Here is a 26,327-nt window from a genome sequence, read left to right as displayed (position 1 = left end):
AAATTGAGAATTTTTTTTATTTCCGCTGCATTGTCAAGTGGTAAAAGATTAAATATGACCAGCAGACACCAGAAAGTTGACAAGTTATTCACCCGATAGCCATGCATGCAATTGTCTAGTGCAATTCACTGGAAAGCAATCAGGGCTTAGAATCCTGGCCGAGAGACACTGTAGCAATTAATCTCCAATTTAGCAGAATGCAAGGATTAACCCTGGGATTGTCATCATCTGTATGGTTTACTACCATCTCACATAGTGTATTTACCCACTTTGATATTAAACTCATCCACCTTTCAAACATCCTAGGTGGTCAATTATACATACACCTCAATCCACCTACAAAGCTCACGTTCCAGTACTTTCCTTCTATGTTACATTAGGGCAAGTATACTTTAGTTTGTCTATTTATAATGATCCCCATCAAACATTTGTATTCTTTTATCTTGAATATTTCCTTCTTCAAATAACTAGCTGCTTGTATACATTTACCAAATCTTACTGCCATTTCTAGTTTAAATGGATACCAATTATTTTCAACTCAACCAACAGCTCAAACATCCTCTGCCCTTCCTCTCCCAGCCCCAAAACCATTAGTATGTGCTGTCCATCCTTCCATCTAGCCCCAAAAAGTTCCTGGTTATCTAAAAAAAACACTAATTCTGTTCATTTTCTCCAAGGCTCGAGACACTATTGGAACCAACCCAGATGTCACTACCTTTACTTTAAATGTATTCACCGCGGGGGAGGGGGGGGGGGAGGAAGGGCAGATTGTCTCGTGCAATTCACTGGAGTTACCCGGGTCTCTCTCTCTCTGTATAACAAAATATTTATACAATTACATGCAGCACACAAGATATCTTCTAAAATCTCTAATTCCTTTTTTTTTATAAAAAGAGCCCAATCATATAATGCAACCCTGCATATATCAGCACAAGCTCAAGAACCTCTTTCTGTATTATGCGAGTATATTCACTGGTACTCAGGGACGAGTGCTAGATTGAGAAGCTGCTAGTTTAAAGCATTTTTTCTATTACTTACTACGCATTTTTTTGATAAAACAAGAAACTAGTTTATGCTTATATACTTATATTATAACTGACCAACATATACAAGCTGTGCAACTATTTTTGATGTAATAAAGAACTCATGAGTGATAATGGAGACTGGAAATGAAGGCTCAACTAATTACCAAATGCCACTATGCGGTCAGCCGCAGCTATAGAATCATAGAAATCACAGCATAAGTCATGGGCCTAGCCTGTGCTGCTGCAGTAACTAACCAGCACATTTTGTAAACTGAAGCAGATTTAGTGCAACCATCAGTAAATAATTTCTAATCATTTTTAAACTTTTAAAAAAGGAAAAAGTACAGAAATGAAAATATGGAGGTGGATATGCAACAATGATCCACTGATGGACATAATTCCGTAACTTAGCCACATCAATCATAGGCAACAGCCTGGTGCCACGATCGACAAAATCATGACAAAACAGAGATTTTATAAAATCTTCAGAGCTTGTGGGGATCCTCCCTTTTGCAGCGCACAGTGCCCAATGGCGTAGAGCAATATACGAGTGTTGCCATCGATATAGAATAATGATCAATACAGCCACATTCAACTGATGCCATCCAAAAGATGTGCGGGTTAGGTTGATTGGCTATGATAAATTGACCCTTAGTGTTAGGGGGATTAAATACGTGGGGTTACGGGGATAGGGTGGGATATGTGTTGGTGTAGGGGTTACGGGGATCGGGTGGGATGTGTGCCGGTGCAGGCTCGATGGGCCGAAATGGCCTCTATCTGCACTGTGGGGTTTCTGTGATTCTGTGAATAGATCCCAGGGAAATTTGCATGGTACAAAAGGTACTGTTTAACATAATTACCAGGGAAGTCCATTAGAAGCACGGGGAAACTATTAGTGTGGACTTATGGGTTAGAAACTGGACTGAAATAACAACATTCGAGCTGCTGTACATAGTTTTAAAATGTTCTTTGCACTTTTTAATTTGCACTATGGGTAGGTAAAGGCTTTTAAATCACCATTCTCACTGATGTGGCTGCTATAAAAGTATTTGGCAAAAATTTTGTTTGAGACAACAGAGCATCTTGCATCATTTTCATAACATTACGTGCAAGTGATACAATGATGCACTGTAACACAATTTACTTCATCACGTTGGCTATTAGCAAACTTTTAAAAAGTCTTGCCAAAGACTTTCACTTGGAAATGCAGCCATGCCCTTCAAAGGCTTTACTACGCAGCATGTTACTGAAGAAAATTACTTCACGTTTTTCCCTTCCCTCATATTATTTTGCAACTGTGAAATTCAGTCAGCAACAGTTCAGGTTTTTAGCAAAATAGAATTGGATATAAATTACACAGGTTATTTTTAAATTCAGAAATAGTAAACTTATATTGACTTTCAAACATTATTTTTATGATGAATATCAATATATGGATTTCAGTGCAATGTCTCAGTACACCTTCATAGTCACAAGATTACAGATTTTATGAAATAGGTACATGACGAATGAGAATGTATACACTTATTTCAAATAGTAAACAGTAGAGTAGAAAATTAGCTGTAAAGCATTAGTGAAAAATATTAAAGGATATCATAAAAACCCAAAACTTGAAATATTAGAGGATAGAAGCACATATCTAATGATGCAGTCACTGAATTATGGTGCCATCCTTGAAGTTATTGTCAAATATAACAGCAATTGTTAAATATGCAAAACAAGCTGCATTTTAGTTCAAGGGAATGTTTCCCGGTCACATGTTCAATCCTTCTTTGGTCGCTTTGCTTTAATAATATTTTCCTGACGCTTTTGTTTCTTCTTCTGCTCTCGATCTCTGACCTCAATCATTTTTGCCAGTTTCCATGACAATACTGCACTTGCCAAGAACAGTGGGGTTAGTGCCAAGATAACTGTTGAAAGGAAACCATAAGGGTCTTTTGCAGCCCATTCAACAATGTACTCTGCCCAACCTCTTATGTCCAACATCTTTGTTTACACCAAGACCTGTAAAAGTAAAACAAAGCATTAGGGTCAATACCAATAGTGCTCTATCCACCACCCCGCACATTCTTCTTGAAATACTCCCTCCAGCTACACTATCCTCAGTCAAGATGCTGTAACAATCTACCCCATGGATATTTTCAAGCATGCTACTCCTTGCAAAGTTGCACTACACAGAGTAGTGTGGGAAAAACCTGCCGACCACTATTTGCTGCCCCCACTGCTGATGCTGGGGATATGCCAAGTGCAAGTATCAGCCCAAAATAGGGATCGCTACTCAAAAGCCCAACATTACACCTGCTAAACCATTCAAAGTGCTTAAATATCTCCGTTTTAAATTTTTTTTTTTTTTAAAGCCTTTGCTCTTTCAATCAAGAAATGCAATTGTGTTCCTTCCAGTCAAAATTGCCAGTTTCTCCTCTCAGAAGTGCCAGGAATGAAATTCTCTCCCCGAAGACAGAACGGAAAAATCATGGGATGTCATTGCAAATTTCTCATTCACCTCCTGGCAGCCAGTTAGTGTCCTGGCCAATATTTAGCTCTCAACCAACATTACTAAAACACATTATCTCATTGCCGTTTGGGAGACCTTGCTGAGTGCAAATTGGTTGCCGAGTTTCCCTACATTACAACAGTGACTACATTTCAAAAGTATTTAATTAGCTGTAAAGCGCTTTGGGACGTCCCAAGGCGGTGAAAGGCACTATATAAATGTGAGTCTTCAGCGACAGAGCCTGCTACATAGACTACAGTGAAAAAAGAACAGTTCCCGATTAACAGACACAATCAGAACAGGACTTCCTGCCATTCATTCTAGTTTGCAGTAGTACAAGACAGTTGAAAAATTCAGTTCATCTGTTCTATTCAGTTTTTTCTAAGTCTTTTTAAGGACCTCACATTGACAAATCAAAAGTACCATATTTTTAGCAGTTTAATAATAATTATACTATTTTTGAATTATTAGGATAATGACTTTTCCTTATCTGTGAAGATGATGTTACCAGAAGAAACTAAAAATGCATTAATATTTATTAGATTCAAAGGTCTTGCTGCCAAGGACTGTAATCTAATCCTTCCATATGGAATTCCTTTACTAGTATTTCATGGAAAGGATACCAGCTAAACATTTTGCAGATCAGCTTTTCAGAAACCTCAGATGCTTAATGTTAGTCAAACACTTTTATAAGTCAGTAAATCCATACCACAGATATTTCAATAACCACAGACTAGTTTTGCTTTATTCATTTTGTTGGATTTTATCAGCTAAATCTGAAAACAAATGTCTACAATGGCCAGTAATGCCATGAACATTTTTTTTTGAAAACTATCCAACCTTCAGCTAATTGTAATGTGAACCTAATCTACAAATCATTTGATAATATCTTGATAATAGACAATGCTTTGACTGGGCATCTCTTAATACTACAGTATCCTCATAACCACCACCAACATCTGCACTCAGTCAAATAGCTAAAATCTGGAGCAATGCTGATCCAAACACAGTAATCAAGATGTTCTGAATAGTAAATCTTCACCTTTCTTTTCAAAATAACTGAAGATATTGGCCCATATTTTCCAGTGCCTACGGGTGCATAAGCACCCATAAGGGCCCCACAAGTTCTGGGTTTTCGTGTGTGAAGCGCATGCGTGAAAACCCAGAACTTGTGATGTCAAGAATCTCCTTGACAGATTGTACACATCCCCGGGAAATGGGCATCCATGGGCGAAGAGTTGGGCTATTTCCCTACAACGGCCCAGCGAATGCCCGTGACATTCTTACGCCCAGTAAAAGCAGGCGTAAGGCCTGCTTTTGCCAGCGTAAGACTTTAATTAAAAAAATATTTTAAAATTTCAATTATTTAAACATTAAAGCACCTGTAAAATAAGTTACGGTTATTTTTAGCCCCTTTAAAACATTTAAATTTATGTTTCAAAAAATAAATTTGTGTTTTAAATGTTTAATTAAATTGTATTTTAAAAATGTAATTTTTAAAAACTTGGTGTAAATGTGTTTTTTTGAGATCCCCATCCATGCTTACAGGGATTCTGTACGTACGGAATCCCCGTAAGCATGAATGGGGATTCCCCTTCTTTCATCGGGCCGGCCCACGTGATCACAGGGCGCTTGAGAACCACCTGCGCCCCTGGGATACGTGGGCCTCTACGCATATCTACATGTAGAGGCCACGGGGCACGAGTCTACGTGGATCCCGAGGCAGAAGGTAGGCGCGGATTTTTTTTGCGCATCAGAGGCATTTCTTTTTAAATTCGTTCATGGAATGTGGGCGTCGTTGGCAAGGCCAGCATTTATTGCCCATCCCTAGTTGCCCTTGAGAAGGTGGTGGTGAGCCACCTTCTTGAACCGCTGCAGTCCGTGTGGTGAAGAAACTCCCAGTGCTGTTAGGGAGGGAGTTCCAGGATTTTGACCCAGCGACGATGAAGGAACGGCGATAAACTTCCAAGTCAGGATAAGAACATAAGAAATAGGAGCAGGAGTAGGCCAATCGGCCCCTCGAGCCTGCTCCGCCATTCAATAAGATCATGGCTGATCTGATCCTAACCGCCAATCCACTATCACAGAACCATCTCCTGAATCTAACAGAATTAGACACACGAAATAGGAGCAGGATCAGGCTACACGGCCCCTGGGCCCGCTCCGCTACCCACAGGGCCATGACCGATCCGAACCTAGACTCATGTCCAAATTCCTGCCCGCTCCCCGTAACCCTTAATTCCCTTTACTTCTAGGAAACTGTCTATTTCTGTTTTAAATTTATGTAATGATGTAGCTTCTACAGCTTTTTGGGGCAGCATATTCCATGGACCTACCACCCTCTGAGTGAAGTAGTTCCTCCTCATCTCAGTTTTGAAAGAGCAGCCCCTTATTCTAAGACTATGCCCCCTAGTTCTAGTTTCACCCATCATCGGGAACATCTTCCTTGCATCCACCCGATCCAACCCCTTCACAATCTTTTATGTTTCAATAAGATCGCCTCTCATTCTTCTGAACTCCAATGAGTACAGTCCCAATCTACTCAACCTCTCCTCATATGCCCATCCCCGGGATTAACCGAGTGAACCTTCTTTGTACTGACTCGAGAGCAAGTATGTCCTTTCTTAAGTATGGACACCAAAACTGTACGCAGTATTCCAGGTGCGGTCTCACCAATACCTTGTACAACTGAAGCAATACCTCCCTATTTTTATATTCTATCCCCCTAGCAATGAAAGCCAACATTCCATTGGCCTTCTTAATCACTTGCTGCACCTGCATACTAACCTTTTGAGTTTCGTGCACCAGGACCCCCAGATCCCTTTGTACTTCAGTACTTTCCAGTCTCTTGCCATTAAGAAAATAACTTGCTCTACGATTTTTCCTGCCAAAGTGCATAACCTCACACTTTCCAGTATTGTATTCCATCTGCCAAATCTCTGCCCACTTACTTAGCCTGTCTATGTCCCCTTGCAGGTTTTTTATGTCCTCCTCACTCACTACTTTCCCTCCCATCTTAGTATCATCTGCAAATTTTGATATGTTACACTCGGTCCCCTCCTCCAAATCATCAATATAGATTGTAAAGAGTTGGGGACCCAGCACTGACCCCTGCGGAACACCACTAGTTACTGATTGCCAGTCTGAGAATGAACCATTTATCCCAACTCTCTGCCTTCTGTTAGATAGCCAATCCTCTATCCATGCCAGAATATTACCCCCAATCCGGTGATTTTTTATCTTAAGCAATAATCTTTTGTGTGGCACCTTGTCAAATGCCTTTTGGAAGTCTAAATACACTACGTCCACTGGTTCCCCTTTATCCACCCTATACGTTACTTCCTCAAAGAACTCCAGCAAATTTGTCAAACATGACTTCCCCTTCATAAAACCATGCTGACTTTGTCCTATTAAATTATGATTATCCAAATGTCCTGTTACTGTCTCCTTAATAATGGACTCCAAAATTTTACCTACCACAGATGTTAGGCTAACCGGTCTATAGTTTCCAGCCTTCTGTCTACTGCCCTTTTTAAATAAGGGTGTTACATTAGCAGTTTTCCAGTCTGCCGGGACCTTTGCCGAGTCCAGGGAGTTTTGGAAAATTATTACCAATGCATCCACAATCCCTACCGCCACTTCCCTCAAGACCCTAGGATGTAAGCCATCAGGTCCAGGTGATTTATTCGCCTCGAGTCCCATTATTTTACCGAGTACCACTTCCTTAGTGATTTTGATCGTGTTTAACTCCTCCCCCCCCTTTAGCCCCCTGTTTGTCCAGTGTTGGGATATTCTTAGTGTCTTCTACTGTAAAGACTGATATAAAATATTCAGTGTTTTTGCCATCTCCATATTTCCCACCATTAATTTCCCGGTCTCATCCTCTAAGGGACCAACATTTACTTTAGCCACCCTTTTTCTATAACTATAAAAACTCTTACTATCTGTTTTTATATTTTTTGCTAATTTACTTTCATAATCTATCTTCCCTTTCTTAAATCAATCTTTTTGTTATTTTTTGCTGTCTTTTAAAGTTTTCCCAATCCTCTATCCTCCCACTAGATTTGGCTACCTTATATGCCCTTGTTTTTAGTCGAAAACTATCCTTAATTTCTTTACTTAGCCACAGATGGCTGTCTTTTCTTTTACACCCTTTTCTTCTCAGTGGAATATATATTTTTTGGAAGTTGTAAAATAACTCCTTAAATGTACACCACTGATCATGTATCGTCTTACCCTTTAATCTATTTTCCCAATCCACTCTACTCAATTCCGCTCTCATACCTTCATAGTCTCCTTTATTCAAGCTTAGCACGCTTGTTTGAGATCCAACCTTCTCACCCTCTAATTGAATATGGAATTCAACCATGTTATGGTCACTCATTCCAAGGGGGCCCTTTACTAGGACATTTTTAATTAATCCCGTCTCGTTACACAGGACCAGATCTAAGGTTGCTTGCCCCCTGGTCGGTTCAGTTACATACTGCTCAAGAAACCCATCCCTAATACACTCAATGAACTCTTCCTCAAGGCTGCCCTGCCCAATTTGATTTGTCCAATTAATATGATAGTTAAAATCCCCCCATAATTATAGATGTTCCCTTATTACAAGCCTCAACTATTTCCTGATTGATACTCCGTGCAGAGTTGCCACTGTTCGGAGGCCTATAGACTACGCCCACTAGTGTTTTTTCCCCCTTATTATTCCTTACCTCCACCCAAACTGTTTCATTATCCTGATCTTTTGACCCAATATCATTTCTCTGTATTACAGTGATTCCTTCCTTTATTAACATAGCCACCCCACCTCCCCTTCCTTCCTGATCGTTAAATAACCTGGTATGTTTAATTCCCAGGCATTGTCACCCTGCAGCCATGTTTCTGTAATGGCCACAAGATCATACCCATATGTAGTTATTTGTGCCATTAACTCGTCTATTTTGTTACGAATGCTACGTGCATTCAGATAGAGAACTTTCAAAGATGTTTTGTGACACTTAGTTCCTGCTTTTGCCCTTTTTATTACTTTACCTTTTACTCCATACCTTCTGCCCTTTCCTGACACGCTCTGGTTTTTAATTTCCCCACTGCTACCTAAGTCTATGACCTTCTCTGTTGTCATTTTTATTATTTGCTCTCTAGGAACCTCCCCTCCACTAGTTAGTTTAAAGCCCTCTCTACAGCCCTAGTTATATGATCCGCCAGGACTCTAGTCCCAGCACTGGCCAAGTGAAGCCCATCCCAACGGAACAGCTCCCTCCTGCCCCAGTACTGGTGCCAGTGTCCCAGGAAGCAAAACCCATTTCTCCCACACCAGTCTTTGAGCCACGCATTTAACTCTCTAATTTTATTTGTCCTAGCCAAATTCGCTCGTGGCTCAGGTAATAATCCTTACCCTTGTGGTTCTGCTTTTTAATTTGGCCCCTAGCAGCTCAAACTCCCTCAGCAGAACCTCGTTCCTTGTCCTATCTATGTCGTTGGTACTAACATGGACCACGACAACTGGATCCTCCCCCTCCCACTCCAAGTTTCTCTCCAGTCCAGAGGAGATGTCCTTAACCCTGGCACCGGGCAGGCAACACAGCCTTCGGGACTCTCGCTCTCGGCTGTAAAGAACTCTATCTATCCCCCTAACGATACTATCCCCTACAACATTTCTTTTAACTCCCCCCACTTGAATGGCCCCCCGGATGGTGTGTAACTTGGAGGTGGTGGTGTTCCCATGCGCTTGCTGCCCTTGTCCTTCTAGCTGGTAGAGGTCACGGGTTTGGGAGGTGCTGCTGAAGAAGCCTTGGCAAGTTGCGGCAGTGCATCTTGTAGATGGTACACACTGCAGCCACGGTATACTGATGGTGGAGGGAGTGAATGTTTAAGGTGGTGGATGGAGTGCCAATGAAGCGGGCTGCTTTGTCTTGGATGGTGTCGAGCTTCTTGAGTGTTGTTGGAGCTGCACTCATCCAGGCAAGTGGGGAGTTTTCCATCACACTCCTTAATTGTGCCTTGTAGATGGTGGAAAGGCACTGGGGAGTCAGGAGGTGAGGCACTTGCTGCAGAATACCCAGCCTCTGAACTGCTCTTGTTGCCACAGTATTTATGTGGCTGGTCCAGTTAAATTTCTGGTCAATGGTGAGCCACAGGATATTGATGGTGGGGGATTAGGCAATGGTAATGCCGTTGAGTATCAAGGGGCAGTGGTTAGACACTCGCTTGTTGGAGATAGTCATTGCCTGGCACTTGTGTGGCGCGAATGTTACCTGCCACTGATCAGCCTCACCCTGAATGTCGTCCAGGTCTTGCTGCATGCGGGCATGGACTGCTTCATTATCTGAGGAGTTGCCAATGGCACTGAACACTGCAGTCATCAGTGAATATCTCCATTTTTGACCTTATGGAGGGAGAGTCATTGATGAAGCAACTGAAGATGGTTTGGCCTAGGACACTGCCCTGACAAACTCCTGCAGCGATGTCCTGGGGCTGTGGTGATTGCCCTCCAACCACCATAACCATCTTCCTTTGTGCTAGGTACGACTCCAGCCAGTGGAGACACCCCCCCCACCCCCGATTCCCATTGACTTCAGGTTTACTAGGGCTCCTTGGTGCCACACTCGGTCAAATGCTGCCTTGATGTCAAGGGCAGTCACTCTCACCTCACCTCTGGAATTCAGCTCTTTTATCCATGTTTGGACCAAGACTGTAATGAGGTCTGGAGCGGAGTGGTCCTGGCAGAAACCAAACTGGGCATCAGTGAGCAGGTACTGGTGAGTAAGTGCCACTTGATAGCACTGTCGACGACACCTTCAATCACTTTGCTGATGATTGAGAGTAGACTGATGGGGCGGTAATTGGCCTGATTGGATTTGTCCTGCTTTTTGTGGACAGGACATACCTGGGCAGTTTTCCATTGTCAGATAAATGCCAGTGTTATAGCTGTACTGAAACAGCTTGGCTAGAGGCGCGGCTAGTTCTAGAGCACAAGTCTTCAGCATGACAGTCGGGATGTTGTCGGGACCCACAGCCTTTGCTGTATCCAGTGCCCTCAGTCGTTTCTTGATATCACGTGGAGTGAATCGAATTGGCTGAAGACTGGCTTCTGTGGTGGTGGGGACCTCGGGAGTAGGTCGATATGGATCATCCACTCGGCACTTCTGGTTGAAGGTGGTTGTAAACGCTTTAACTTTGTCTTTTACACTCACGTGCTGGGCTCCACCATCATTGAGGATGGGGATATTCATGGAGCCTCCTGCTCCTGTTAGTTGTTTAAACGTCCACCACTATTCACGACTGGATGTGGCAGGACTGCAGAGCTTTGATCTGATCCATTGATTGTGAGATTGCTTAGCCCTGTCTCTAGCATGCTGCTTCCGCTTTTTAGCATGCATGTAGTCCTGTGTTGCAGGTTCCCCAGGTTGGCATCGCATTTTTCCCCGCGGGATGACTCCGACCTCAAATTCAGGCCCACTCTTTTACACAGTCTAAATTTTATACAGATCCAGTGACACTAAAAACCCAGGCATATAACCAAATTAAGAAAATTGACGTTAAACAAATGAAAACAGTAACTATTCAACTTTCGCTCAATTATTTTGGGAAAAAAAAATCATAGAATCATATAGCACTGAAGGAGGCCATTCGGCCCTTTGCCCGCTGTTTGAAAGAGCTATCCACTTAGTCCCACTCCCCTGCTCTTCCCCCATAGTCCTACAAAAATCTGTACTTTTGTTCAGAATAGAGAATATGCAGATCAACTGTCCTTCCTTTTACAAAACCCCCTCTTCTGTACATGTGCACATACCTACTTATAGAATTAACTTTATGAGGTTATCTAAAAAGGCAGTATCTTCACTTACAAAAAGAAATGAAAAGCAAATTTTACTTTAAAAAGATGCACTACAAGTGAGCTAATTTGCTTTGCAGGTCAAGCTGCTTACATCGCCCCAACTTTCCTATCAATCCTACTTTGCGCTCAACCAACAAAAGCACTTGCTTTTTGGGTGAAGCGCCCATGTCAATTTTTTTCCCCTTGAGATAAGCTATAGTGACTTTGAGATGTGCTTAGTGGAGGCCAGATCATGCATCAGTTTTTCCTCCCATGAGGTGAGATGTTTAGCTGCCACGAGGCATCCCTGAAGTACACCTCATGTGGAGGCCATAGCAGCCTGTGTCAGTTCTTCCCTCCCTCGAGGCAAGATGCTCAGCAACCAAGAGTTAACCCAGCTGCCGTCCATTTGAGAACTGACAAAACACATTACACGTGGCTAGATTCAAATCTCAGGTAGCACAGGGACTCAACCCTGCACGATTTAAAGGCAACACCGTGTCTACTATATAGCCAACTCTTTTTCATTCTGATTCGAATGTAGTGTAGTAACTATGGTATTGTAGAACCTAAAGGGAAACGAATATATGGCAAATGGACCCCTTAATAGATACATATTCCCTTATATCATTAAATTGTGATACTTTTAAAATTCGTAAATATTTATCTCATTGAAAATGTCAGGAGCCTGGCCATAAGAACATAAGAATTAGGAGCAGTAGACGACCATTTGGCCCCTCGAGCCTGCTCCGCCATTCAATAAGATCACGGCTGATCATCGACCTCAACTCCACTTTCCCGCCCTATCTCCATATCCCTCGATTCCCCTAGAGCCCGGCCATTGATTTAGTTTGCTGACAACATGGTAATGATGAAGCAGTGAGTCTGAAGTTTTCTTGCACTATGCTAAAATTGTGCTGAAGCCATTAAAAATGCAGCCAATTATGATTTTAATGTACAGCAAGAAAACTGCACACTCACCTTCCCCTTAACGAAAGTCAAAAAATTGAATAGTGGCAATTTAACAAGCCTTCTCACAAATTAATTTTTTTATAACATTCAGTTTATTTTATTAACCACATAAAAAAGTAACATTAACAGTACATTTATGTTGGAAAATGTTTCTTACACTTCCTTTCCCTTTTAATGGTCTCTGTGGTGTAATAAACATTAAAACAATTTTAGTTACTTGGAACCTGACACGATACTTCTGGTATGCACAACCATAAAGCAGGGTTGGTAAAAATATAATTTTTATGCTTAAATCAAAGTACATATTCTGGAAAAAAATTGCAATTTTAATACCTCACATATCCAACACACTTATTTCAGGCAACAAAAAAAAATCCCAATTTAATTTAAATTAGCCACCTGCAGCACATCCAGCCAATTTTAACACAGGGAGGAACATTACTGCTTAAGAACTTTACAGTTGATTCCCAAAGTTTTAAAATATTAGAAACTATAAAGTTAAGAAAATCTCAAATCTTGCACAGCAGCGCTGGAGTTGGTGCACGTTTTGTAATTATTTGAGGAGACCACGAAAGACATAAGGGATCAATTTAGCCTGATACCTACGTCAAATCTCTCAAAGAGCTACCCACTTAGACCCATTCCTCTGCTCTTTTCCCACACCTAAAAAGTTTTTCTTTTAAAGTTATTTATTCATTGCTCTTTTAAAAACTATTCTGGATTCTGCTTCTACCAAGGGAGCCCAAACCTCGAAAAAAATATATCATTCGCCAAACCTCTCCTTCCAGTCTTTTGGTGGTCTTAAGTTTACGCCCTCTGGTTGCCCATTCACCAACCAGTGGAAATCATTTTACCCTATCAAAACCGTTCAGAATTCTGAATACCCTTATTCAGATCTGGTCTTAACCTTCTCTGTTCTAATAAAAAGAGCTGCAGTTTCTCTCGGCTCACCTCATAACTAAAGCCTCTAATCCCTGTTATCATCATCTTAAATCTCTTTTGTACACTTTGACATCCATCCTACAGTATGAAGCCCAAAACTGGATACAATGGCCCAGATTTTGTGGTCAGCGGCGAAGGAGTGGCACATGCCGTTCATTACGCTTACAGATGCCTACAGACTTTCCATGAGATTTTGAGCGGCAACTTACGGTTATTAAGAGATCCTTTTCTGTGCAGCGCCCTCTACAGGGGATCTGGGACCTGTGTGAACAGGACAAACAACACTGTGTCGCTTCAACCGAGCAGGATTGAAGAATCCTCACTGAGACACGCAGAGTCTGAACAAGGAAGTATAAATTAGAATACTTAATTCAATGTAAAATCATGTACAGAAAGCAAAATAAGAGAGAGTGAAAGAAAGATGGAATTGAGGGAGAGCGATAAAAGACAAAGAAAATAAAAACATTTTAAATTTTATTAAATCTCCAAATAATTAAATTCTGAAGGAATGAGACACCACACTTGTAATATTAAATTATCTGGGCCAGAGAGGTTATTTGGCAGTGATTAAGACTTATCATGCCATTAAAAATTCACTTACACCTGAATGCACCAGCCCTAGCTTTTTCTTGCATTTTAAGTCGTTAACTAGTGGGTAAGTACTACAACTTTATGCCTTTCATGTATTTTAATCCTGAATTTATCGGTGAGGTATCGGTGTGGCAAAGCTTGTGGAAGAGCAGGGCAAATTGGACAGCAACTTCCGGATTTCCGCATTTAACTGCGCATGCACGGACACTGGAAGTTGCTGTCCAATTTACTTCATAAATAGCGGTTAGTACTGATAGCCTCACTGTTATTCCTATTGCAAAATCTAGGCCAATATTTTAATTCCAGCACAATGTGCAGACTGAATCTTTGCAGGGGGGGTATATACTCTTGAATATTCAAATGTTAAAATATCTGTTCACACTTCTGTGCATCTCTGATGCCCTCTTTAAACTATTACAAACTAGAATGCTTCCAATTTTTCACATATTGCAGTTTAATTTGACAGTATAAGCCCTAGTGTGCCACAGAAGCTGATTCTCAGAACTGCAATCAATTGCTTCTGAAGAAACTGTTTGGAATGGATCTCAGGTAGTACCAAATCAATTAGTAGACCATTCAGCTCCTCAAACCTGCTCCACCATGTAATTAGATCATGGCTGATTCGTATTTCATCTCCATTTACCTGCCTTTGTTCCATAAGCCTTGATACCCTTACCTAACAAAAAATTATCACTCTCAGTATTGAAAATTTCAACTGACTCAGCGTCCAGCCTTTTGGGAAGGGTTCCAGATTTCCACTATCCTTTGTATGAAAATATGCTTCCCGATTTCATTTCTAAATGGCCTAGCTCTAATTCTATTATGGCAAAAATTACCATGCACTATACTTAAAACCTGCATTTTTGGGACAGCTGTCGAAACATTAGCTTTTCCACTGTGAAGTTTCAATCCAGTTTGCATTGTTAATTGGAATATGTACCATTTTTTGCAGCACTTGTTGAAGCTAAACGGTTATCTTTGAAGGAAATCTACAGACCCAACGCTGCCCACGTTTAGGCGGCTCAATCTAACGCAATTCCAGACCCCGCACAGCAACAAAAAAAAACCTCCCCAATCCAGCCTGAGCTCACACCCCCTTCTCCCCTCAGGCTCTGATTGCAGGTAGGGGTCCAGCACCCTCGGGCCCTCCTCAACCAGCAGCCAGTTCACTCGTGGACCAATGCCCCAAGCCCGCAATCGCAGTCTCGAATCACTCTCTTAACCCGACCCCGGCCTCTCCCCGTCTCACCTGAGCCGCACGCACCAGAGCGGAAACTGATCCTGCCCGCTGCGCATGCGCAAACTTCAACTTACGTCTTCCGCACCGGAAGTACAAGCGGGAGGACCAACGTGTGACACATGAGGGGGTTAAAGGTCATTGGCACAGCTGGCTGAGTCGGACTGCGGTGGTTGGCAAGGAGTGTAATTACAGTCAGTGTCATAAGGAGCAGTGCAAAAATAGAGATCAGTGCAATACAGCACGGTGCAGAAATACAATGCAATGATAGAGTGCAGTCAGTGATGTTGTGCTACAGTAAGTACAATACAGCACCAAATAGTAATATTCTACAGCAGTAAAACAATGTTCAGGATAATACAGCATAATGCAAAGATGACTGCAGGCAAGACCAATAAAATACAGTGCAAAATTGGAGCGCTGTGCAATGAGACACTGCAAATATATAATGCAGTATAATACAGAAGTATATAAGTACAGTAGGGCACTTTGCTAAAATAAAACTCCAGTGTTGCACAACATAGTCCAAACTAGAGTACAGATTAGCAAAGTGCAAAAAATGAGCACACAGTAATTACAGTACTGTGGCAAAGCCACTAAGAGACTCTCACAGTGACTTGTACAATTGCCTTTAATCATGTTTATTACCTTTTAATGTTGGCTCTGGTTAAACAGAGCTAGAGCGACAAAATCGCGATCTGACGCGATGACGTCATCACGTGGGTCATGTGACGTCCCAACGGCGGGAAACGTGATGACATCATGACGTCAGAGGTAGAGGGTGTTTCCAGTTAGTCCTCGTGTGGAGTGATAGTGAATAGACCTGTTTAGAGCTTCTCCTGCATTTTCTTGTTTTGTAAAGTTTTAGTACATTAAACTCAGTTTGTTAACTACTAGTGAGTTTATAGATTCTTTGCTAGGAGTGCAGAGACACCTACATTGGTGACCCCGAATCCTCGCGATCGTTTTTCGCGGTGAACACAGAACACGGGCCAGGAATGGAGGCCAATGCAGTGGCCTTGAAGCTCCCCCAATTCTGGGAACAACAGGCGGCCCCTTGGTTTGTGCAAGCCGAGGCGCAATTTGAACTCTGCAACGTCGTACAGGACCAGACCAGATATCTCCACATGGTCGCCGCCCTCGATAGCTCGACGGCGTCGAGAATCATCAGCCTTCTGGAGAGTCCCCCGAATGCTGACAAGTATGTAGCCATCAAGACACGATTGCTGCAGGTATTTGGTCTTACCAAAGCGGAGCGCGCTCGCCATTTACTGACGCTACCGGGGTTAGGTGACTCCAAACCCTCAGAGCTTATGAGCCACATGCTGACCCTCCTGGGGTCCGAGCCCCAGTGCTTTCTGTTTCGTGAGCTGTTCCTTACTCAGCTCCCCGCGCAAGTCCAGGCAGCCCTCGCCCGAGCAGAAACCGCAGACTGCGTCGCACTCGCCGAAGAGGCGGATAAGATTTATGCAGTCCGGCAACAATACTGCGCCATCGCGCAACGCCCCGCCACGAGGAGCCCGGCCCCGGCTCCGACCACGGCGCCTCCGACGACCGGTTACTGTTATTACCATGCACATTTCGGCCCGAAGGCCCGCTGCTGCTGCCCACCGTGCAGTTTCGTTACCAGACCGTCGAATAGACCGCCGGGAGTCAAGCACGCCAGTCCTGGTACTTCCCCCGCGGCCACGATGGCGATCGGCGCTTCCGGGAATTTAGTAGTCGGTCCAACAGGCTTGTCCGACCTCCTCAGCGATTGACTCTTCTCGTTAAAGACAATTCTGGGGGGGCGTATGTGGCAAAGCCACTAAGAGACTCTCACAGTGACTTGTACAATTGCCTTTAATCATGTTTATTACCTTTTAATGTTGGCTCTGGTTAAACAGAGCTAGATCGACAAAATCGCAATCTGACGCGATGACGTCATCACGTGGGTCATGTGACGTCCCAACAGCGGGAAACGTGATGATGTCATGACGTCAGAGGTAGAGGGCGTTTCCAGTTAGTCCTCGTGTGGAATGATAGTGAATAGACCTGTTTAGAGCTTCTCCTGCATATTCTTGTTTTGTAAAGTTTTAGTACATTAAACTCAGTTTGTTAACTACTAGTGAGTTTATAGATTCTTTGCTAGGAGTGCAGAGACTCCTACAGTACAATGATAAAATGAGAATGTAGAGTATGGTACAATACAGACTAAATAGAAGCAATTTAATGTATTATCCAATGCAGTGTAGTTACTGGGATTTTAGTAAAGCATAATGGTGGACAGTTGGAATTTTTAAAAAGCTACCCAGCATTTTAACACCTAGTAGTATAATCATAGATACTATCCTTCCAAATTAGGATTGCGATATGGAGAGAGCACTTTGAGCTTTACAAACTAAGGTAAAGGAGTACTGATGGTTTACATCTGTGTTTTTCAAACTTGTCAGTGTTGGGGGCCTCTGCAAATATTGGCACACTCATAGGGATTGAGAAAGACAATGTCAACCACTGAAAAGAAAACAGTGCTATCACTACACAAACATTTTATTAGTAAACAGGAATATAAATTATGTGCAATAAGTCTATTTGCCAACATCATAAAAAAAATGAAAGATGAGAGAGATTTGGTTTCCTGCCCGACTCCAAACTGAGTTTCAAACCCCACATCCAGTCCATCACCTGTTTCCAAATACTAGGGTTCATTTTAACCTGAAGCGGGTTTTAGATGGTGGGGGAGGGAAGAATGCAAAGTGCACTTGCAGTCCTAAGTTTCAGGCTGTGTTCTGGGCGGGAAGAGGGCATAAGTTTCTTGGCTTCCAGGTAAGTTGCAGGGAGGAGGTTTTAGGCACATCCCGCTGGATGGTTGGAGGCAATCCTGGGCAGTGGTGGCCGTGACTTGTGGGATCACAGGAGTACTCCTGTTCCCCCTGGCACCGTAAAAGGAAAGTTTTTCATTTAGGTGGAGGGCCTCTTCATCCTTCCTACTGGCTCCCAACCTGGAGGGAAAGCTGCTGCCGTTTCCCCACTCAGACCACAGTTAAAATGCCTTTGGTTCAATAAGGATTGTAGAAGAGCATGCCAGGAGCAGCACCAGGCGTACCTAAAATTGTGGTGCCAACCAGGGGAAGCTGCAACATGCTAAAAAGCAGAAGCAGCAGGCTATAGACAGAGCTAAGCGATCCCACAATCAACAGATCAGATCCAAGCTCTGCAGTCCTGCCACATCCAGTCGTGAATGGTGGTGGACAATTACACAACTAACAGGAGCAGGAAGCGCCATGAATATCCCCATCCTCAATGATGGTGGAGCCCAGCATGTGAGTGCAAAAGACAAAGCTGAAGCTTTTGCAACCATCTTCAGCCAGAAGTGCCGAGTGAATGATCCATATCGGCCTCCTCCTGAGGTCCCCATCACCACAGAAGCCAGCCTTCAGCCAATTCGATTCACTCCATGTGATATCAAGAAACAGCTGAGCGCACTGGATACAGCAAAGGCTATGGGCCCTGACAACATCCCAGCTGTCGTGCTGAAGACTTGTGCTCCAGAACTAGCCGCACCAATAGCCAAGCTGTTCCAGTACAGCTACAACACTGGCATCTATCCGACAATGTGGAAAACTGCCTAGGTATGTCCTGTCCACAGAAAGCAGGACAAATCCAATCCGGCCAATTACCGCCCCATCGGTCTACCCTCAATCATTAGCAAAGTGATTGAAGGTGTCGTTGACAGTGCTATCAAGTGCCACTTACTCACCAGTAACCTGCTCACTGATGCCCAGTTTGGGTTCCATCAAGACCATTCGGCTCCAGACCTCATTACAGCCTTGGTCCAAACATGGACAAAAGAGATGAATTCCAGAGGTGAGGTGAAAGTGACTGCCCTTGACATAAAGACAGCATTTGACTGAGTGTGACATCAAGGTCCCTAGTAAAACTGAAGTCATAGAGTCATAGAGTAATACAGCACGGATAGAGGCCCTTCGGCCCATCGTGTCCATGCCGGCCATCAAGCCCTGTCTAATCTAATCCCATATTCCAGCATTTGGCCCGTAGCCTTGTATGCTATGGCATTTCAAATGCTCATCCAAATGCTTCTTAAATGTTGTGAGGGTTTCTGCCTCCACAACCCTTTCAGGCAGTGAGTTCCAGACTCCAACCACCCTCTGGGTGGAAAAAGTTCTTTCTCAAATCCCCTCTAAACCTCCCGCCCTTTACCTTGAATCTATGCCCCCTAGTTATTGACCCCTCTACTAAGGGGAAAAGCTCCTCAGCATCCATCCTATCTATGCCCCTCACAATTTTGTACACCTCAATCATGTCCCCCCTCAGCCTCCTCTGCTCCAAGGAAAACAAACCCAATCTGCCCAGTCTCTCTTCATAGCTGAAGCGCTCCAGCCCTGGTAACATCCTGGTGAACCTCCTCTGCACCCTCTCTAACGCGATCACATCTTTCCTGTAGTGTGGCGACCAGAACTGCACACAGTATTCCAGCTGTGGCCTAACCAGTGTTTTATACAGCTCCATCATAACCTCCTTGCTCTTATATTCTATGCCTCGGCTAATGAAGGCAAGTATCCCATATGCCTTTTTTACCACCTTATCCACCTGTTCCGCCGCCTTCAGGGATCTGTGTACCTGCACACCCAGATCCCTCTGACCCTCCGTCTTGCCTAGGGTCTTTCCCTTCATTGTGTATTCCCTTGGGAATGGGAATGGTGGGGAAAACTCTCCCGGCTGGAGTCATACCTAGCAAAAAGGAAGATGGTTGTGGTGGTTGGAGGTCAATCTTCACAGCCCCAGGACATCGCTGCAGGAGTTCCTTAGGGCAGTGTTCTAGGCCTAAACATCTTCAGCTGCTTCATCAATGACCTTCCCTCCATCATAAGGTCAGAAGTGGGGATGTTCGCTGCTGACTGCACAGTGTTCAGTTCCATTCACAACTCCTCAGATAATGAAGCAGTCCATGCCCGCCTGCAGAAAGACCTGGATGACATTCAGCTTGGGCTGATAAGTGGCAGGTAACATTCGCGCCAGGCAATGACTATCTCCAACAAGCGAGCGTCTAACTACTGCCCCTTGACATTCAACGGCATTACCATTGCCAAATTCCCCACCATCAATATCCTGGGGGGTCACCATTGACCAGAATCTTAACGGGACCAGCCACATAAATACTGTGGCAACAAGAGCAGGTCAGAGGCTGGGTATTCTGTGGCGAGTGTCTCACCTCCTGACTCCCCAAAGCCATTCCACCATCTACAAGGCACAAGTCAGGAGTGTGATGGAATACTCTCCACTTGCCTGGATGAGCGCAGCTCCAACAACATTCAAGAAGCTCGACACCATTCATGACAAAGTAGCCGCTTGATTGGCACCCCATCCACCACCTTAAACATTCACTCCCTCCTCCACCAGCATACCATGGCTGCAGTGTGTACCATCTACAAGATGCACTGCAGCAACTCGCCAAGGCTTCTTCAGTAGTACCTCCCAAACCCGAGACCTCTTCCACCTAGAAGGACAAGGGCAGCAGGCGCATGGGAACACCACCACCTCCAAGTTCCCCTCCAAGTCACACCCCATCCTGACTTAGAAGTATATCGCCGTTGCTTCATCGTTGCTGAGTCGCATCATCAGTGGGTGCTGCAAGTGGAGAAAGCCTTGGTTCTGACTTCAAGGGTTCTGGTCAGACCACTTGCTCCCAGTCATGGGTGCTCTAGTTGTTATCCCCCTTGGCCTGCAGCATGACAGGGAGATGGAGCAGAGGCAGCAAGGAAGAGGACAAGCTTCTCGCAGAGGGAGGAGGAGATGGGGGAGAAGGGCTCTCAGCAGGAGGCCTTACCCACCTAGGGTCTTCAGGGAACAATTCTCTTACCTCAACCTGAGCCAGAAGCAGTGTGATGCACCTGCGCTTTACGAAGGCGGTGCTCACAGAACTCAGCCACTTCTTGCAACCAGACCTGCAGCTGCACACAGGCAAGGACAGCACTGCCAGTGTCTGTGAAGGTGACCATAGCGCTGAATTTCTTTGCGTCGGGATCCTTCCAGGCTGGAGCAGGTGACATCTGTAACATCTCGTCGTCCACTACTGCATAAGAGAGGTGACAGAAACTCTTTATGCCAGGAGAGGGGACTTAATTGTCTTCTCTCTGACCAGAAAGAAGCAGGTGGAGCGTGCACGTGGCTTTGCCAGCATGGCGGGCTTCCCCATAGTGCAGGGCGCCATTGACTGCACACAAGTGGCACCGCATCTAAATGCTGAGATGTACCACAACCGCAAAGTTTATCACTTGTTGAATGTGCAGTTGGTGTGCGACCATGCTCACCACTTCATAGGAACATAGGAACAGGAGTAGGCCATTGAACCCTTCGAGCCTGTTCTGCCATTCAATGAGATCATGGCTGATTTGCGACCTAACACCATTTACCCGCCTTTGCCCCATATCCCTTAATACCTTTGGTTAACAAAAATCTATCAATCTCAGATTAAAAATTAACAATTGATCTAGCATCAATTGCTGTTTGCAGAAGAAAGTTCCAATTTTCTACCACCCTTTATGTGTAGAAGTGTTTCCTAATTTCACTTCTGAAAACTCTGGCTCTATTTTTTAGACTATGCCCCCTAATCCTAGACTCCCCAACCAGCGGAAATAGATTCTCTCTATCTACCTTATCTATTCCCCTTAATATCTTGAAAACTTCGATCAGATCACCCCTTAATCTTCTAAATTCTGGGAATACAACTCTAATTTGTGTAATCTTTCCTTGTAATTTAACCCTTGGAGTCTGGGTATCATTCTGGTAAATCTACGCTGCACTCCCTCCGTGGCCAATATATCCTTTCCAAGGTGTGGTGCCCAAAATTGTCCACAGTACTCCAGGTGTGTTCTAAAGGGCTTTATATAGCTGCAGCATAACTTCTACCCCCTTGTATTCTAGTCCTCTAGATATAAAGACCAGCATTCCATTAGCCTTTCTGATTACTTTCTGTACCTGTTCATGACATTTCAATGACCGCTGCTATTTCTAGCTTTTCACCATTTAGAAAATACCCTGTTCTATCCTTTTTATGTTCAAAGAGGATGACCTCGCCTTTACCTACATTGAAATTCATTTGCCACAGTTTTGCCCAATCACTTAATCTATTGATATCCCTTTGTAATTTTATGCTTTCATCGTCACTGCCTACGATGCCGCCTATCTTTGTGTCATCGGCAAATTTGGAAATATGGCTTTCTATGCCATCATCTAAGTTGTTAATAAATACTGTGAATAGTTGAGGCCCCAACACAGATCCCTGTGGGACACCTCTAGTCACATCCTGCCAATTACAGTACCTACCCATTAGCCCTCCTCTCTGTCTCCTGCCGCTCAGCCAATTTCCTAACCAGCTTCAATTCCATGGGCTTCTACCTTAGTTAACAGTCTCTTATGTGGGATTTTATCAAATGCCTTCTAGAAGTCCATATAAATAGCATCCATAGACATTCCCCTGTCCACTACTTTAGTCACCTCCTTAAAAAATTAAAACAGGTTTGTCAGGCATGACCCACCTTTAACAAAACCATGCTGGTTCTCTCTTATGAACTGAAAATTTTTGAGGTACTTAGTCACCCTATCCTTAATTATAGACTCTAGTAATTTCCCGACAACAGATGTTCGGCTAACTGGTCTGTAACTCCCTAGTTTCCCTCTTTCGCCATTCTTACACAGCGGAGTGACATGCGCAATTTTCCAATCTAAAGGAACGGCTCCTGAATCGAGAGAACTTTGGAAGATTATAGTTAGAGCATCTACAGTGTGCTCACCTACTTCCTTTAAAACCCTAGGATGGAAACCATCTGGTCCTGGGGATTTGTCACTCTTTAGTGCCATTATTTTCTTCATTACTGTTATTTTACCTACATTAATTTTATTGAGTCCCTGTTCCTGATTCAATATTAGTTTCCTAGGCATTTACGGCATGCTATACTCTTCCTCTACTGTAAATACTGAGGCAAAGTAATTATTCAACATGTCCACCATTTCCTTATTATCATTGACAATATCACCAATATCAGTTTTTAAGGGGCCAACATTGCTCCCGACTACCCTCTTTTTTCTAATATAATTGTAAAAATTCTTTGTGTTGATTTTGATATCCCTTGCAAATTTCTTTTCATACTCCCTTTTTGTCGCTCTTACTATCTGTTTTGTGACCCTTTGCTGTTCTTTGTATCTTTCCCATTCGCCAAGATCTGTGCTATTTTTTTCATTTTTGTAGCTTTTTCTTTGAGTTTGATGCTGCCCCTTTACCTCTTTAGTCATCCACAGTTTTTTTTGGCAACTAGAGCTCTTGTCCCTCAGGGGTATAAACTGGTTCTGTATCATATTAAATTATTTTTTGAACATCTCCCACTGATCTTCTGTTGTTTTATCCATTAATAGATTTGCCCAGTTTACTGTGGACAGTCTCTTTCTCATCCCGTTGAAGTCAGCCTTACCTAAATCTAGAATCTTAGTAGCTGTTTCGCATTTCTCCCTTTCAAACTACATTGAACTCGATCATGTTATGATCGCTATTAGATAAATGTTCACACACCTTTAGGCTGTTAACTAAATCTGCCTCATTACTCATTACTAAATCTAATATGGCATGTCCCCTTGTTGCTTCTAGGACATATTCTTGTAGAAAACTATCCCGGACACACTCAAGAAATTCACGACCTTTCTGACAGGTGCTAGTCTGCTTATCCCAATCTATATGAAAGTTAAAATCCCCCATTAAAACCACTCTGCCTTTGCTACATGCTTGTCTAATTTATGATAGTGAATGCCCAGTATCCTGGCAGAAGTCATAATGCTTTCATTCTGTGCCAGTCCGCTATTCCCTCAGTCTTTAAGCCACCAAGACAAACCAGAGGGTGGCGACTGGGTGACAAGGGCTATCCGCTGACCACCTGGGTCATGACTCCGCTCCGCAACCCAACAACACATGGGTGGCATGTGTACAGTGAGAGCCATGCTGCTACATGGAATCTGATAGTGCAGACCATTGGCATCCATAAACAATGCTTCCGATGCCTGGAAGGAGCCCTGCAGTACACACCAGAGTGAGTCCCAAGATTCGTCGTGATCTGCTGCACGCTCCACAACCACGCCATCATGAGGGCCCAGCCCTTGCCACCAAGCATACAGCAACCAGCTGAGGAGGAGGAGGAGAAAGAGGAGGAGGAGGAAGTAGAAGAGGAGGAAGCAGAAGGGAGGAGGCAATCCAGACAGCCCCTTTCTATCCAGGCTGTCTGTGATTGACCCATCAGACTGCGGTATGAGTGAATGCAACCCTAATTCTCCATTCAACAATAGTTCCACACAATCTTCCCTCTAATTTTTTTTTGGGTGCGTGGCCCCTTTAATGGACTGCGTGGCCCATTTAAATTTCTGCGTATGCGTGCTTTTTCCCATTGTAAATCCAGCAAGTGGCCTGCGCGGGACCTTCAGACCACTGCACGACTAAATGGGAACATTGATCCCACACCTTGCCCTCCCTCTGTTGCTGATCATCACAGCGCCTGCTTTGACCATGCTGAAACAAAAGCCACCACTAAAGAAACATTCCAATACAACTTTATTCATCAATCCATCCAATATAACCTAACAAAGTCAACTAATCACCCTTGTGCATTCCCTTAGTGCCTCTCTTCAGTGTGCCTTTGCCCAGCCTAGCGCTCCTACGAAGTGCTACGCCAGTGGCTGCAGCATGGCCGGTGGAAGGCTGCTGACTTTCAGTGGGGGAGACTGCAGATGGCCTTGCAGGGTGACCTCAAGCAGCTCTGGGCCTAGAAGGCCCGGCTATAGACTGCACCACCTTGGCATGGGCGGCAGCATTATGGGCTGTCTTGCTGACGGGCAACAGCAGAGTGGCGGTGGTGGGAGGACGAATGTTGTTATCCTGAGAGAGAACAGCAGGTTTGTGCTCCACGGAGCCACTGCTACTCCCCCGGGGTGGCGCCTCGGCATTCCTAGCCATCTGTTGGAGGACAGATTGCTGGACTGCTGTGACATCCTGCAAGCCCCTTTCCCACACTGATGAAACCCTGTCATGATGGCAGCAGTCTGAGCATGCGTGGCAGCAAGTTGAGCCTGCATGAAAGTGTGGTGAATAAGGTTGGTGAGCTACAAGCACAATTAGCCATGTGGCAAAATGGTGTTGTGGCAATAACAGAAATGTGGCTTAAAAATGGTGAGGACTGGGCACTTAATATTCAAGGATATAAGGTGTTCAGAAAAGATAGGAAAGGAAAAAAGGGAGGTGGGGTGGCAGTGCTGATTAAGGAAGGCATTGTAGTGTTGGAAAGTGAGGTTGTTCTTGAGGGGACAAGGACAGAATCCATTTGGTTAGAGTTGAGGAGCAAAAAGGGTATTATCACGCCATTGGGGTATTCTATAGGCCTCCAAATAGTGAGAGAGAGGTAGAGGAGAAAATCTGCAGGGAAATCGCAGAGATATGCAAGAGCTATAGAGTGGTGATATTGGGGGACTTTAATTACCCAAATATCAATTGGGATAATGCTAGGGTAAAGGGAAAGGAGGGGGAGGAATTTCTGAAATGTGCTCAGGAGAATTCCTTGATCAATATGTTCTTGGCCCAACTAGGAAGGAGGCATTGCTGGATCAGGTGCTGGGGAATGAGGTGGGCCAGGTCGACCAAGTGTCTGTGGGAGAACACTTGGGTACGAGTGATCATCATATCATAAGATTTAGATTAGCAATGGAGAGGAGCATGGAACAATCTAGAGTGGAACTTCTAAACTGGAATAGGACTAACCGATGGGATGCGAAAGGATCTAGCCAAGGTAAAATGGAACCAAAGACTGACAGGAAAAACTGTAATGGAACAATGGGTGATCTTTAAGGAGGAGATGTTCCAAGTACAGGCTAGGTACATTCCAACAAGAGGGAAGGGTAAGGGAACCAAAGCAAGGGCTCCTTGGAGGACGAGGGAGGTAGAGAAGATGATGAAACAAAAAAAGATGTATGATGCATGTCAGGTGAATTCTTCAAGGGAGAACCAGACCAAATACAATAAGTTGAGAGGAAGTGAAGATGAAAATAAGATTGGCAAAGAGAGAATATGAGAGTAGAATGGCAGTTAACATAAAAGGGAACCCAAAAATATTCTACCAGCATGTAAACAGTAAGCGGGTAATAAGAGGCGGGGTGGGACCTATTAGAGACAAAGAAGGTGATATGTGCTTAGAGGCGCAGGGCAAGGCTAGAATACTC

The 26,327-nt window shown here is 43.9% G+C and overlaps 1 protein-coding gene across 3 annotated transcripts; it reads right to left on the bottom strand.

The window, feature by feature from the left end:
- Window positions 1–1,977: 1,977 nt before the first annotated feature.
- On the bottom strand, window positions 1,978–15,793 carry smim15 (small integral membrane protein 15). 3 transcript variants are annotated; one of them, XM_085971467.1, is made up of 3 exons: window positions 15,726–15,793; window positions 13,459–13,587; window positions 1,978–3,029 (listed from the first exon to the last, which is right to left on the bottom strand). In XM_085971467.1, exon 3 carries the CDS (start codon window positions 3,009–3,011, stop codon window positions 2,787–2,789), a length of 225 nt encoding a protein of 74 aa, XP_085827593.1. In that variant the 5' UTR covers window positions 3,012–3,029; window positions 13,459–13,587; window positions 15,726–15,793; the 3' UTR covers window positions 1,978–2,786. The 3 variants fall into 3 exon arrangements, with proteins under 3 accessions (XP_085827593.1, XP_085827576.1, XP_085827585.1); XM_085971450.1 differs by lacking the exon at window positions 15,726–15,793 and adding an exon at window positions 15,090–15,192; XM_085971459.1 differs by lacking the exon at window positions 15,726–15,793 and adding an exon at window positions 14,781–15,055.
- Window positions 15,794–26,327: the final 10,534 nt, after the last annotated feature.

Source organism: Somniosus microcephalus, chromosome 2 (genome assembly GCF_052327205.1).
Source record: "Somniosus microcephalus isolate GS21.2 chromosome 2, FLI_Smic_1.0, whole genome shotgun sequence".
In the NCBI taxonomy this organism is placed as follows: Eukaryota; Metazoa; Chordata; class Chondrichthyes; order Squaliformes; family Somniosidae; genus Somniosus; species Somniosus microcephalus.
This window is presented reverse-complemented; position numbering and strand designations above follow the sequence as displayed.